This window comes from Geotrypetes seraphini, chromosome 17 (genome assembly GCF_902459505.1).
Source record: "Geotrypetes seraphini chromosome 17, aGeoSer1.1, whole genome shotgun sequence".
Taxonomy (NCBI): domain Eukaryota; kingdom Metazoa; phylum Chordata; class Amphibia; order Gymnophiona; family Dermophiidae; genus Geotrypetes; species Geotrypetes seraphini.
Genome location: NC_047100.1, coordinates 9,865,810 through 9,882,208, shown reverse-complemented (window position 1 = coordinate 9,882,208; position 16,399 = coordinate 9,865,810). Strand labels below are relative to the sequence as shown.

The 16,399-nt window shown below is 44.7% G+C and overlaps 1 protein-coding gene across 1 annotated transcript in view; it reads left to right on the top strand.

Annotated features, from left to right (window-relative positions):
- Positions 1-827: 827 nt before the first annotated feature.
- Positions 828-16,399, top strand: part of NUP210 (nucleoporin 210) — a 199,431-nt gene continuing 183,859 nt past the window's right edge. Inside the window, exons 1-2 of the mRNA XM_033925716.1 lie at positions 828-1,314; positions 12,423-12,559. Coding sequence (XP_033781607.1) covers positions 1,160-1,314; positions 12,423-12,559 — 292 coding nt within the window. The 5' untranslated portion in view covers positions 828-1,159. The remainder of the gene's footprint in view (positions 1,315-12,422; positions 12,560-16,399) is intronic.

The window sequence follows — 16,399 nt, the reverse complement described above, 5'->3', positions numbered from 1 at the left end:
GATTCCGTTCAAATATAAGGAAGTTCTTCTTCACCCAGAGAGTGGTGGAAAACTGGAACGCTCTTCCGGAGGAAACACCCTCCAGGGACTCAAGACAAAGTTAGACAAGTTCCTGCTGAACAAGAGCATACGCTGGTAGGGCTAATCTCAGTTAGGGCGCTGGTCATTGACCAGAAGGGCCGCCGCGTGAGCGGACTGCTGGGCATGATGGACCCCTGGTCTGACCCAGCAGCGGCAAATCTTATGTTCTTAGCACCTGTTAATGAGAGAAAAAAGTCTATGGTTAAGTCCCTTTGAGGGGAACGGGGCTTGAGAAAAATAATCTGTTAACTTGCATTAGTGGTGTTGATAAAGGTTAGTAAATGAGAGCAATGGAGGGCGAAGTAAGCAAGGCGCATGGCAAGAAACAGCAGCGAGAGATGCAGAATCTAAAACGTGAACTAGTAACGATAGGTGGTTTGAAGCAGACTGAGGAGAATCAATACCAGAACACGCGGTCTTCTCAATGACCCTTTCTTTGCGTCTCCTTTGTGTGTGTGTGTGTGGGGGGGGGGGGGGGGTTACGGGATTTGATAGATGTGCACCATGCAAATGTAAAAAAAATAATCATCATAATAATTCTCTTTTTGGTAATACGCCATGGGGGCCTCTAGCAATTGACAGCCTGTAGCGGCATTGGCTGAAGTCGGCACCAGCCCCCTCCCCTTCCGTCCCCCCGCCCCTTCTCCCTCCCCCTCCCCAGCCCAGGGGCTGTGACGTGCGGCGAATGGCTGTGCGAGGCGGGTATTTTCTTGTGCGCGGATGCCCAGCTCCCATTCACAGAGCGTGGCCTGAGCGCAGAATAATTACCGCGGCGTTGGGTTATTATTATAATTTTTTTTTTTTTTAATTAAACCTGTAGGATAATACAATAGTTTGATTATTTCTTAAATTTCCCTGACACACGACTGTAGCAGAGTCTGGTGCGCACTTTGTACTCCCCCCCCCTTGAGCTGAAATTTTGCCCTCGGCTGCAGCTGCTTGAGGAGAGCCCGCGGTCCCCCCCTCCCGTCCCCTCCCCCCTCCCCTCAGGCCCGGAAGCGGTGGCGGCTGCACCTTGCAGGCGCTCTTCCTCCTCTCGCGCTCGAGCCCCGCAGCGAAGCTCGCGCGCTCGCCCAGCATGCAGGCGCGCGCCCCCCTCATCGCCTTATTCGCCCTCTCCCTGGCCTCTCTCTCCCTTGCTTCTAAATTAAATATCCCCAAAGTCCTGCTGCCCTACGCCCGGGGCGCGAAGATTAATTTCACCCTGGAAGCCACCGAGGGCTGTTACCGCTGGTGAGTGCAAAGTGCTGGCAGGAAGCGCACCGGGAGGCCCTGAGCTTCACCTCTTCCTTACCTATTTCCGTGCTAACGTTCCAGGGAGCTCTTGTGCTCGGTGCCACATCGGCGAGGTGGTGTTTCAGGGGTCTCAAAGTCCCTCCAAGAGGGCCGCAATCCAGTCGGGTTTTCAGGATTTCCCCAATGAATAGGCATGAGATCTGTGTGCATGCACTGCTTTCAATGCATATTCATTAGGGAAATCCTGAAAACCCGACTGGATTGCGGCCCTCAAGGAGGGACTTTGAGATCCTTGTGTTAATGCATTGGCGCAAGGTAACGGTTTAAGGCAGTGGTTCCCAACCCTGGCCTGGAGGAACACCAGGCCAATTGGGTTTTCAGGCTAGCCCTAATGAATATGCATGAAGCAAATTTGCCTGCCTATCACTTCCATCATATGCAAATCTCTCTCATGCATATTCATTAGGGCTAGCCTGAAAACCCGATTGGCCTGGTGTTCCTCCAGGACAGGGTTGGGAATCACTGGTTTAAGGCAGTGGTTCCCAACCCTGGCCTGGAGGATCACCAGGCCAGTGGGGGGTTTTCAGGATAACCTTAATGACTATGCATGGAGCAGGTTGGCATGCCTGGCACCTCCATTATATGCAGATCTCTCTCATGCATATTCATTAGGGCTATCCTGAAAACCCCGACTGGACTGGTGGACCTCCAGGACAGGATTGGGAACCACTGGTTTAAGGTAAAAAAAAGCGGACACTGGGTCAGGTGAAACGAAATGGAGCTTGTCCCCTGCTTTCCCAGCATAACTTGTTTCAGGCTGCCTGTGCTGGGTTTTCCCAGATAAATAGGCTGATGGTGCACTTCCCTCGCTGGCCACTAGGGAGAAAGGCGGTGAGCTGCGCGTCTCCCAGGAAACAATACAAAGGCACTTGGATGGATTCTTAAATAATGATTACCTTTTTTTTTTTTGTCTAGGGATTAGGATAAATTGTATACTTTACTACACAGTACTGTGAAAGTGAAACAATGTATCCAAGCTGATTCCCAGCACAAAATATTAAGGACATTGTTTCTCTGAAAAATGTGAACAGTGAAAGTTGTTCTGTACATCACAGGCTTCTCTTTTTAAAGCTCCTTTCATGCTGTAGAGCAGGGGGTGTCAAACTCGATCACATAAGGGGCTGAAATCTAAAATACAGGCTAAGTTGAGGGCCAAATTTTTTATTAACATACTTAGGGCTTCCTTTTACAAAGGCACGTTAGGGCCTGAAGGCACGAGGAATAGCCTAGCCACTACCGCCTCCTCTCGAGCAGCCGGTAGTTTTTCGGCTAGCGAGCGCTAATCCGCTGCGTGCGCTAGAAACGCTAACGCACCTTCGTAAAAGGAGCCCTTGGTCTTAGTCGAAGTGTAGGTCCTTCCTTACCTTACCTGTGGCGTAGTCAGGCACTTGTGTGGAGCGCCCTGATCCAGCCTAGCTTTTAAAGTGGGACTGGGTCCTTCTGCCTGCAAATGGGTACTAAGGCAGCGTGGTGAGGGGCTTGGAGCGCACACTCAGTCACTTAGATGCGGCACAGTTACCGCGGGCCACGTAAAATGGCCAGATGGGCCGAATTCGGCCCCCGGGCCTTGTGTTTGACATGTGTGCTTTAGAGGAATTACAGGGGTGCTATTGCTGTTATCAAATGGGTTGAAGACCAGAGGCCTAATGGTTAGTGAAGTGTTCTGGGGAATTGAGTTCAACTCCCACTGCAGCTCCTTATGAATCTGGGAAAGTCACTTAACCCTCCATTTGACCTACGGTGTTTTCCCGAAAATAAGACAATTTTGGGTCCAAAAATCATATTAGGGCTTATTTGGGGAGGGATGTCATTTTTTTTCATGTACAATAATCATCTCTCCCTTCCTTCCCTCCACCCCAATTCTTCCTCTTTCCTTTCTCCCCCCCCCCATGTGCAGCATCTTTCTATCCCTCCCTTCCATCCCCCTGTGCAGCAGAACCCCACCCATCTTCCCACCGTGAGACTGACATACCTTCGCTCCGAGGCCTCCCAAAACAGCAGCGGCAGCAGCACTCTGAACGGGCTGCTTTGAGGCCTTCCTCGCTGTGGCCTTCCCTTTTCCACATCACTGATGACGTCATCAGTGATGTGACAGAGGGAAGGCCACGAAACAGCCTGTTCAGAGCGCTGCCACTGCTGCTGCATTAGGAAGCCTCAGAGCGAAGGTATGTCAGGTCTCACCAGGGTTTGGGGGGGGCGGTCACTGAATTGACAAATCCTAATTTTTCAGTGAATCGGGCAGCACTAGTGTCAGGGATGGAGTCGGGGAGTGTTGGGGACATTTGGGGGGGTCGATCTTAACTAGGGCTTATATTAGGAGCATCTTTAAAAATCATACTAGGGCTTATTTTCAGGGAAACAGGGTAGATACAAAATAAGTACTGTATATAATCAATGCAAACCTCTTTAATTGTATCCACAGAAAGGCAGAATATCAATTTCCATCCCTTATCTTTTGTCATCACTTTCATAGTTGTAGTGATTGAAGACCTACTGTGATAAAAAGCAAATAAAGTGTGGACATAGGGACAGAAAGCTTCCTGCATGGTTACTATAGGTTTAACAGTTTTACTGGAAAATTAGCAATGCAGAAAGCCTTTCAACATGAATTCTATCTTGCATGGAAACCCTGACTCCATTGAAATTAATGCAATGCATTTGCTATCCCGTGACATGCAACATAATAAAGCAAGCTTTTACCATGCGACTGCCACAGGAAATATTATCAAATTAAAGGTTGGACTAGTGTTGTCAGTTTTACTTGTCGTTCATGAGTGTGCCTCAGCCCCACCACTCCACCGCCGTATTAACTTATAACTGCGTGGAGATTTAAGTGGTGCATCATCACTGGCTGCTCATATTTTTTATGTGTAATATTCTATGCATTTTTTTGATTTTTGAAAAGTGTTATCTCAATTGTAAAGTACTCTAAATACTTAGCTTGTCAGCCAACGTCTGGGAGTCTTAACCCGACATGTACCCGACATGTATCAAGGGTCTCCCTAAAATATCATAAGAAAGAACAGTTACCATACAATAGTGTGCAGCTGTCCCTCTTGATTTCTTATTAATATATGCACTTGAAAATATCAGTTTACCGAGAACGCGCTTGTTACCCGACTCATAAAGTTGTTAGGAGTAAGATGGCCGCGCCGGCTAACCCCGGCATATATATACACTATCAACTTGCATTCATAAACAAGTACCTCCCCCCAGGGCCTGATTGGACAAACCTCTACCCAATCAAAGACATCCACTCTATCTCCCCATTCAATCCTAAGGGAGGGATGTTATTGAATAAGAGTACCCAGGAAAGGGACTTGGGGGTAATGGTGGACATGACAATGAAGCCGTCGGCACAGTGTGCAGCGGCCGCTAAGAGAGCGAATAGAATGCTTGGTATAATCAAAAAGGGTATTACAGCCAGAACGAAAGAAGTTATCCTGCCGTTGTATCGGGCGATGGTGCGCCCGCATTTGGAGTACTGCGTCCAATATTGGTCGCCGTATCTTAAGAAGGATATGGCGTTAGTCGAGAGGGTTCAAAGGAGAGCAACACGTCTGATAATAGGTATGGAAAACCTGTCATATTCTGAGAGATTGGAGAAGCTGGGTCTCTTTTCCCTGGAGAAGAGGAGACTTAGAGGGGATATGATAGAGACTTACAAGATCATGAAGGGCATAGAGAGAGTAGAGAGGGACAGATTCTTCGAACTTTCGAAAAATAAGAGAACAAGAGGGCATTCGGAAAAGTTGAAAGGGGACAGATTCAAAACAAATGCTAGGAAGTTCTTCTTTACCCAACGTGTGGTGGACACCTGGAATGCGCTTCCAGAGGACGTTATAAGGCAGAGTACGGTACTGGGGTTCAAGAAAGGATTGGACAAATTCCTACTGGAAATGGGGATAGAGGGGTATAGATAGAAGATTACTGCACAGGTCCTGGACCTGTTGGGCCGCCGCGTGAGCGGACTGCTGGGCACGATGGACCTCGGGTCTGACCCAGCAGAGGCATTTCTTATGTTCTTATGAGTAACAGTATCCAATGTAAAAATGTAACGCTGTTCACTTTCATTCAGTTTCTTGTGATCTTTCCCACCATCCCTCCCGATGACTCTATTAATAACCCGCCACCTCATTTCATCAATCGTATGGTTGTGTGTTTTCCAATGTTCAACCAGGGGAGCCTGCATGATCCCGTTGACAATCCAATAAAGGCGGGGTGACAGTAATAATGAATAGACAATCTTTTCAAATAATTGCCCCAGTGGTCTAGTGTCCCCCTCCCCCAACTCTTTAACTTTCCTTGAGTAAAATAAATCAATCTCTGGTGTCTAATGGCACCCTTTGAGACCATCCTCCTTTCCTTCACAGGAGGCTGGAGCCATGCCGAGACTTCTGCATTTGGTGCTGCCATCTTGAAAAATATCAGCGCCCCACCCTCTGTGATGCATCCTGGGTATGCACCATGCAGAAATACATTGCAAAAGTACCTTCTATGCTTCTTGGGATGGCGCCATTACGACCATGTTGGGTTTCTTGTGCAGGGTGTTTGCAAAAGAATGAGGCCTGATTGTTTTTACACAGGAATGGCAGGGAAGCGTGTTAATATCTGAAAAAGGCAACACATTCTATGGTTGAAGGGAAACACTTATTTGTAAGCTTGTATTTTAAATGTTTCTCTTTGTTGTTGCTTTTTAGTTGAAAGTTTATTGCAGAATTACATTCTAGTCATATCATAAATGCAGAACACTGGTTTACTTCCTGTCATTTTTGTGAGTTGGTAGGTAATGGGCAGAGTCTCTTTCATGCTCAACCTATAGAGTATCTTAAATTCTGCATCTAGCCCAGAGGGAACTGGAAAAAAATTAGGGTGTGTAGATTCTGTGCATTTTTTTTTTTTTTTTTGCATTCTTTGAAATATCTTTAATATATTTGATGAATAATAAAATTCAGGAATTAACAGAATTTTGTTTTGTGCAATGTGTATTATGATGATTGTAACCACAGTAGCTTCCTGGTATGGGTGAAAGAGCAGTGCTTCCTATTTACAGTCTCTAACTTTTTTTTTTTTTTTTTTAGTTCTGGCACATTAAATGAAGCAAATGTTTTTTCACGGCACATTATAATTGAAATTATATAAAATTGCAAAACCAACAAAAATTGTACCCCCCCCCCCCCCTTTTACAAAAGCCCGGAAGAGGTTTTTAGTGCCAGCCGGCACACTGAATTCTCTGCACTGCCCCGACGCTCATAAGAACTCTATGACCATCAGAGCAGCGCAAAACATTCAGCGTGCCGGCCGGCGCTAAAAACCTCTCCTACGTTTTTGTAAAAGGGGAGGTTAATTTGAGTGTTATTTATTTAAAATGATTAAGCTATGTATGGGTAATTGTAACAATGGTGAAACTACAGCAGATAGAATAGAATTGCTAATCAACACGATGGATAGGCTTGTTTTTTTAGTGCAAATAAACTCAAAACACGGCTCGATAATTGACAAGCAAACGCACATTTCGTCATTCACCATGTGCAGTTGTTTTTTTTTATTCTTCATTTTCAATATTTTCAATAAGTGCAATACAAATTAAAATACATTTTATATTTAAGACATCACTTAATATTCTTTCAAGAAACAAATCAATCTATATCCCTCCCCCCACCCTATCGCATAACTATTATAAATTTTTAATTTAATTAATTAATTAATTAATTTAATTATTATTATTTAGGGCTCCTTTTACTAAGGTGCGCTAGCGATTTTAGCTCACGCACAAGATTAGCGCACGCTAGCCGAAAAATTACCGCTTGCTTAAAAGGAGGCGACAGCGGCTAGCGCGCGGGGCAATTTAGCGTGTGTTATTCCGCGCGCGCGTTAAAGCCCTAACGCACCTTTGTAAAAGGAGCCCTTAATTTCTGTCCGAGCTGAAACTCCCAAGTTCACAAAGATAAGAAGGTCCAAAAGGTAACTCTTCAACGTTCCCTGAGTAAAATAAATCAATCTCTGGTGTCTAATGGCACCCTTTGAGACCATCCTCCTTTCCTTCACAAGAGGCTGGAGCCATGCCCTGACTTCTGCATTTGGTGCTGCCATCTTGAAAAATATCAGCGCCCAAGTTAGGATAACTACTGCGGAGGAATTTGGTCTTCTGTTTTGGTGCAGAGACGCTCATAACATTGACAGACTCTTGCATGTGTGATGTACCGTATTTGCCGGCGTATAAGACGACTGGGCGTATAAGACGACCCCCCAACTTTTACAGTTAAAATATAGAGTTTGTTATATACTCGCCTTATAAGACTACCCCTTCTTCCGATTCGCGACCCCCCCCCCCCAAGCCGGCAAAAACAGCTTTGCACCGCAGGCCCAGCCGCCCAAGATGAGTCGGAGGCCCCTACCCACCGCATCCTGCACGTGGGCAGACTCAGCACAAACACTGCTGATGGCCCCAATCGACACGCTGACCTCCCCACGCACGCTGACCATCTTCTCTCTGCCTGCACTTTCCCCGCGGCCCTCTTCGGCGACTCAGCAGGGGCAGCGATCAAGACAGGCTGCAAACGTCGGGACCTTCCCTCTCTGAGTCCCGCCTATTTTGTTTCAACTTCCTGTTTCCGCATAGGCGAGACTCACAGAGGGAATGACCGCCTGTCTTGATCGCCCGAGGCTGGGAGGAACAGAAGATTTCTGCAAACACCACCGGGGCAGAAAATTTAACGGGTCCATCTCGCCGGTCCTGTGTGGACCGGCAGGAATTTTCTGCGGACCGGCACAACTGTGATGTAAACAGTACCTGGCGTTTAAGACGACCCCCGACTTTGGGGAGGATTTTAAGGTACTGAAAAGTCGTCTTATACGCCGGCAAATACGGTATATGTAATCTGTTCTAGTGTATACTTATAAAGGAAATCTGGAATCTTTCCTGGAACAACACTGCGACATGGCACACAGTTTGAGAAACACTGGAGTAGAGCGACGGCCCTGCTATTGTTGTGTTGGCTTGTGTCCTGTATATGGACATTCAGTTGAGGACGGGCTGGGGAGGGTTTCGATGGTTGATGGGCTGGAGTGAGCTTTGATGGAGACTCCAGTAGGTGGAGCATAAGCTCACTACTGGCCCAGAAATATCTAAGAAAAATGGCCATTTAAACTAAATTAATTTATGGAGCATGTATGGTTGGGTAAACTGGATGGACCACTCGGTGACGGGACTAAATTGCGTGAGACAACGGCGAGCCGAAGAAAAGCACTATTTTAAAGGGCTCCGACAGAGGGTGTGGGGGGGGGGGAACCCACCCACTTTACTTAACAGACATTGCGCTGGCGTTATGGGGGGTTTGGGGGGTTGTAACCCCCCACATTATACTTAAAACTGAACTTTTTCCCTAAAAAACAGGCGAAAAGTTCGGTTTCAAGTATAATGAGGGGGGGTTACAACCCCCCAAACCCCCCACAACGCCAGCGCGATGTCTGTTAAGTAAAATAGGGGGGGTTCCCCACCAACACCCCCCGTCGGAACCCTTTAAAATAGTGCTTTTCTTCGGCGCGCCATCAACCTTTAGCTCAGTTGTCGGCGTGCCGTTGTCTCGCGCGATTTTGTCTATGAACCATCATTTACTATGTTATGTTACTATGTGTTTTTCAGTTCTTGAGACTTTATATAGCTGGCCAAAATAAAAATGGTATTGAGGATCATGATTGGAAACTACAATATGGTTATGAACGTTATAATTGACTGCAAGGTCCCCAGATCATTTAAGTGTAGAAGTTTTTGGCTTGTTTGTAGGTCATTTTCAGACACTTTCCTTGATACTGGGGCATTATTCAGTTCATTTTACATATTCAATTTAATAAAACAAATTTTAAATTGCTAATATTATAACGTACATTAATTTGTAGGTTAATGCATGCTAAATTGATTTTGTATACACTGAATCTAAGGTGCGTTCATGAACAAAATGCATCTAATGTGCCTCTTTATTGTACGGAAAAGCGAAAAAAATTACCACCAAAATAGTGCAACAAAACAACTTCCCAATGCTCAACATTAATGACATGCAAATCATATGTTCCCTGTTAGCGTTAAACATTGGGAAGTTAAGGGAGAGGAACATGCTGGTATACATGTACCAGGCAAACCCAAAGATGAAGCTTACATTGGTGTCTGTTTTTCTGTAACTTTAAATATAAGCCATCCATTTTTTTTATTTATTTATTTTTTTTACTCTGAAGGTTGTGCCAGTGCTTTCGGTTTCAGGTTTGCTCTGACTTGCATACATTTATCTCGCTGCCAGTGCTTAGGGGCTTGCACGGGTTTCCTTCTGCTTCTAAGTTGAATAAAAACTAGGAGATTTTACACACAGAATCATGGGAAATCCTCTCTTCAGACACCCTAATGCCTGCTCTGAACTGATCTTAGATTTCATTGGGAGGGAATAGGGAAAGACCTCGTCAATATCTATTTGATTACATTTGAATGCTAATTGAGCTAATCTTTGGCGCGCACATTTCCAGTGCCAGAGCCCTCTGAGCAGTCTACTCTAACGCTGGCTCACTTAACGTGTGCACGATAACAGCTTCACAAAGGCATGATTGCAAAAAAATTTAGCACCTCTATGAGGTGCAGTTAAGAGTCATAGGGAGAATAAAAACCACATATGGTATATGAAAATAAGCTTTCTATAACCGCCTCCTATAGTAGAAATAAACGATTAAGTATCCTATATAATAAAACGCTAGCCGCGCATGCGCACTCATACCTGCGTGATTTGTGATCCGTGATCCATAGGTCCGTGGCTAACGCTCCCTCTTTCGCAGACCGCAAGGTGATGTGCGGTCTTGCCGGCTCTGGCTCCCTTATTTTAAAGTTCACAGCGGCGGTGGTGGCTCCTCTCCCGGCTCCCTTACACTTAGAGCGCCTCCTCCCCCCCCCCCCCCTCTCCAGGACGAACCGAGAAATGGAGCCGGGCCGGCCTCCGCGACAGACCAGAGGAGTCAGAGTCCTTTGTCGCCCCTCCCCCTTCCCTTCCCTTCCTGCAGACCCTACTACGAACCTGGCGATTCAAGCAGCATGTGCAGCAGTCTTCACACGCTGCTTCGGGCCCTTCTACTGCCCTGATTTGCTCTGCCGCTTCATACATTACGGTAACTAATGGATTATTGCTAAGCACTTTAAAATATATAATTTAATTATTTAATTATTTATTTATTTTTTAATCTTTATTGATTTTCTAAACTTCAAAAGTGCAATACACAAATATATATCATATCATATAATAAGTTAATAAAAGCACATTCAGCTTACAAATATGCATAACCAACCATTTTCCCACCCCACCCCCACCCAATGATTATTCAATAAAACACAGAAACATAGACTATCCCAATAACCTTACCCTATTCAGATTAAAAATATCCTCTCACCCTCTTCCCACCCCAGGTGGACATACTCAAAAGTCAAATTAGGACAGAAATAGCCCCCCCCCCCCCCCTTTTCCTGGATGTGTACAAAAATAAACCAACTCATAATCAAAGACCGACTATAGTGAGGTAATATATGATGTCAACGGCCTCCAAACCAGCTTAAATAAATTACTGCGCCCCAAACTATCGGCATTCATTTTTTCATATCTATAGCTGGAGCACAAATTTGCCCACCTTAAAAATGTATTGTCCGCTTTAGATCAAACTCAAGGGTGGGAGACTTCATGGTGACATCAGAAAATACTTCTTCACCGAAAGGGTGGTTGATCGCTGGAATGTTATATTGTATATGTTTAGTCATGTTAAGTATTTCAGACTATTTGATTTGTTTTAAATTGTTATAAATATGTATTTATACCCTAAATCTGTAATTGATGTTGTACATCGCCTAGAACCTTGAATAGGCGATTAATCAAATCTTATAATAAACTTGGAAAACTTGGTCTTCCACGTCAGGTAGTTGAGGCCAGTAACGTGCTCGACTTCAAGGGACGATGGGACAAACGTGTGGGTTCTCTCCGGGGAATATGCTTAGGGGGAGGGTTCTTTTAGGGGGAGGGTTCTTTTAGGGGGAGGGTTCTTTTAGAGGGAGAGTTCTTTTAGAGGGAGAGTTCTTTTAGAGGGAGGGTTCTTTTAGAGGGAGGGTTCTTTTAGGGGGAGGGTTCTTTTAGGGGGAGGGTTCTTTTAGGGGGAGGGTTCTTTTAGAGGGAGGGTTTTTTTTAGAGGGAGGATTCTTTTAGGGAGAGGGTTCTTTTAGAAAGAGGGTTCTTTTAGAGGGAGGGTTCTTTTAGGGGGAGGGTTCTTTTAGGGGGAGGGTTCTTTTAGAGGGAGGGTTCTTTTAGGGGGAGGGTTATTTTAGAGGGAGAGTTCTTTTAGAGGGAGGGTTCTTTTAGAGGGAGGGTTCTTTTAGAGGGAGGGTTCTTTTAGAGAGAGGGTTCTTTTAGAAAGAGGTTTCTTTTAGGGGGAGGGTTCTTTTAGAGGGAGGGTTCTTTTAGGGGGAGGGTTATTTTAGAGGGAGAGTTCTTTTAGAGGGAGGGTTCTTTTAGGGAGAGGGTTCTTTTAGAAAGAGGGTTCTTTTAGGGGGAAGGTTCTTTTAGGGGGAGGGTTCTTTTAGAGGGAGAGTTCTTTTAGAGGGAGAGTTCTTTTAGAGGGAGGGTTCTTTTAGGGAGAGGGTTCTTTTAGAAAGAGGGTTCTTTTAGAGGGAGGGTTCTTTTAGGGGGAGGGTTATTTTAGAGGGAGAGTTCTTTTAGAGGGAGAGTTCTTTTAGAGGGAGGGTTCTTTTAGGGGGAGGGTTCTTTGATTGGGCAGACTTGTTGGGCTGACGGCCCTTTTCTGCCGTCATACTCTATGTTTCTATTACAATGAAACATTCAAATTTGTCTGGGAGGCAGTATATAAACGTACGCATTTGTCCATTCTCCTATTCAGAACAGTAAAATTGTTTCAGGTTTACTTCGCAATCAGGATTTTGAACACTCTTTAATTTCTTTTGTTGTCTCTTCCATTTGGTGGCACGATGGTTTTCCCTGTAATTCTGCTGTGCTTGTTGTTATTAATTGTAGGTCCTCCACTAGGCCAGAGGTTGCCAGCATTGACCCTACAGATCTAGATGAACATCACTGTTCCCAAAGGGCAGTTGTACAGGCGCGTTCAACACAGCCAACACGCCTGACAAGCATCATTTTTGCTGAAGACATATGTAAGTATTCTGTGTGAGTATTATGTATAATATAAATGAATAGCAATTGCTTACAGTTAGTTTGTGTACCTGGTTTCCAAGGGTGATGATGCAGAAGGACTGAAAGAAATCTCGCTGAACACAGAAGATGTGGTAGTACTGCTACTATTAATTATTTCTAGATTGCTACCAGATGCACTTAGCACTGTACAGTCACAAAAGAGGCAGTCCCTGCTCAAGTGAGCTTACAATCTGAGGACTTAAGAGATCACATGTGACCCTTGAGGTTAATTTCTTCCTGCCCACCTCAAGGCGGAGCTTTTTTGGCTCTTCAGACAACCAGGAACAGGGCATTGCTTTGGTAGGATTATTCTGTTCTTTCCATTTTCTTCTAGGAGTAAGTACTGCAGCAACCACAGTATGGCTGAGAAACACTGTATAGTACAAGCCAAATAACTCCAAATAGTATGTCCAGAGACCCAGTGTTTCAGTGAACTATATTAATATATGGTCTCTAAGGTATATCTTCATGAGTACTTTCAAAGGTTTATAAACCTCATTAGTGTCTGCTGTATGAAAACAAACTTTCTTCCATACAGACAAGTGACACGCTGAGATTGATAGTACAATTTTTTTATTATCTCATGTAGTATAAATAGTCATACTCATCTCAGTCTACGCGGGTGGGGACAGCACTCCGACAAAGAAACTATGTTTCACCCTAATCGGGCTTTATCAAGGAAAGTCCCCCTTAGCTAGCTGACTGAACAATTTAGCGCGGGAAGCATGAGCTGTATGGCATAAGGGGGACTTTCCTTGATAAAGCCCGATTAGGGCGAAACATAGTTTCTATGTCGGAGTGCTGTCCCCACCCGCATAGACTGAGATGAGTATGACTATTTATACTACATGAGATAATAAAGAAATTGTACTATCAATCTCAGCGTGTCACTTGTCTGTATGAAAGAAAGTTTATTTTCATACAGCAGACACTAATGAGGTTTATAAACCTTTGAAAGTACTTATGAGAAACATTGTGTCACCAAAGCTGATGCTCAGGTTACAGCTTCTGTCTCTGTGCAGACAGAAAATAAGCTTATGCACAGGTTACAGTTTCTGTCTCTGTGCAGACAGAAAATGTTACCCAGGCAGAGTGAGTGGTTCCATGTGCAAGCTGTCTTCAGCTTGAATCCCTTATGAAGGAAGTAAAGCAGAGGTGTCAAAGTCCCTCTTCGAGAACCGCAATCCGACTGGATTGCGGCCCTCGAGGAGGGACTTTGACACCCCTGAAGTAAAGGAACTGAGAGAGGTGATGGCAAGACTGAGAAGCATCCGTGAAAATTTGATGAAATGGTTCATGAGGTGTCAAAGATTTGCAGCAGTTGGGAAGAAGAGGCTGTGCTGAGGGAAGACAGTTTGACTCAGATTACAGAACCCTGCAAGATTGATACTGTGACTCCACCCGCCCTTGAACTGAAGAACCAATATGCTGCCCTGGAAGTAGAGGAGATGAGAGCATCCCAGGGAGAGCTTGAAATCCCTAAAATTGCTGGATTCATGACCACTAGGAGGCATAAGGTAGTGGTGGTTGATGATTCCTTTCTGAGATGTACAGAAGCCTCCATCTGCATACCAGACATGATGTCCTGGGAGGTATACTGTCTGCCTGGTGCCAAAATCCAAGATGTTACGGAGAGATTGCCAAAACTCATCAAGCTTGATGACTATTATCCGATGCTGCTCATCCATGTCGGCATTAGTGATACTGCCAGGTATCCTTGCAAACATATCAAAAGTGACTTTGTGGCTTTGAGAGAGAAGGTGAAGTAGTCAGGTGTTCAGGTTGTATTCTCGCCCATCTTCCATGTCAACAGTAAGGGTCAGGTCAGAGAATTACGCATCCTGGAGATCAATGTGTGCTTAAGTGGATGTTGGCGAGAGCGTTTCAGCAACCTGGACCATGGAATGATTTTCTAAGGGCTGCTCAGCAGGGATGGTATACATCTATCAAAGAAGGGAAGAAGTGTCTTCGGTGGCAGCCTGGCTAATCTACTGAAGAGGATTTTAAACTAGAAGTGATGGGGCAGGGTGATCAAAGCCCTCGGGTAAGTAAATCACTGAATACCTCTACACAGATGGGAAAAGGGAGCAATGTCTGGAAAGCAGTATATACTAATGCTAAAAGTATGGGAAACAAGATTCTGGATCTAGAAGCTGTGTTGGAAGAAGAGTTGGATATAGTGGCAATCACGGAGATGTGGTTCACAGAGAACTGTGACTGGGATGTAGTTATACCGAGCTATAATTTGTTATTGGGCTTAAATCTTTGACATCCTGTGAATCAGTTGGGGTGGCATACATGATGGTGTGGCCTATGCTACGGTATATTGGTCACACTGCCCAGGCCCTGAAAACTAGATTATTTGAACATCGGAATAACATCAGTCATAACAGACAAATAGATATACTCACCTTCCACTGTTTTGAAAACAAACATTCCTTTGATGGATTCACATACGGTATTTTAGAACATTTTCCAATTCCACAATGTAGAGGCAATGTTAAATTTGTTCTATACCAGCATGAACAGCGGTGGATTTTTTTAAAATTGTGACACAATTTGGTCTAGGGGTTTAAACTATCGGGTTGAATGGTGTGGCTTTTATTAGGATTCGAAGTTTTTTGAAAGAGGTGGGCGATGTCATCGATTCGGAGGTGACGTTTCCAGATATGGAGATACTACAGCCGTTAAAATCCCAGGCTCGTCTTGGTGCCGTTCAGTGCACAGAGTTGGAGCAAGAACATGAAGTATTGATTTGAAAACAGCTCTCTGACGCAGCCATTTCATGGCGAAACGAGGACCTTGTTGGAGAGAACGACGCTGACCATGAGAATTCTGTGGAGTGTGCTAAGTAACAATGCATTGAGAAGGAGAATGCCAGCGTACTGAGCTAAGTTGCTACTGTTTTTCCTTTTCCCTGTGCACAGTGGTAGATTTTGTTCCTGTTTAGAAAGCTGCATTTTGCTAAGGTGGAGAGGTTTTTTTTTTTGCCAGTGATAAGATTAGGAGTGGCTAAAAATCCTTGGTGGATTGCCCTGTCATATTTATATATCTTGAGGCTTTTTTCTCTACCATTTTGATTAAATGTACCGTATATTTCTGTCCAGGGAGGATAACAGAAAGAATCAACCACCTGGGAGCAGAAATGAATATTAGCAAATGCAGAGTTCATATACTACAAAAATGCGTCATCTTAGCTATTCACAAGTGGTGCAATGCTCCCCATAAAGGAGAACTGGTTAGATGCCCTAAGAGGGCATCCTCCTGGAGAACGAGCCATAGCTGTACTAACCTTTTATGGTAAATTGATCCCTTATCCCACTCATACCACAACCATACCAACAGACAAACAGCCAGCAATACATACCATACTAACAACAACAACAACAACAAAAAAAGTATATTTCTTACAAGTGCTTCCACCACTGGCGTGTTTTTGCTACTTCAGGTTGTCTGCAGTGTTCTTTGCTCACATGTTTAAAGACAATAGATTGTTTTCAGTCCAATTCTTTATATGTGAGTTTGCAAACAATTGGACCCCTGAGGAAGGCGTGTTTGCCGAAACACAGACCGTGTAGGGTCCGGTTGGATTTTTACCACTGTATTTTTTATCATTGTATTTTCATGTTTTTATATGTCATAAGAACATAAGAACATAAGCATTGCCTCTGCCGGGTCAGACCAGGGGTCCATCGTGCCCGGCAGTCCGCTCCCGCGGCGGCCCCCCAGGTCCATGACCTGAAAGTGTTCCCTACCTAACCTAAAATATCCATACCCTATTCGCTCAATGTCCTGTAAGG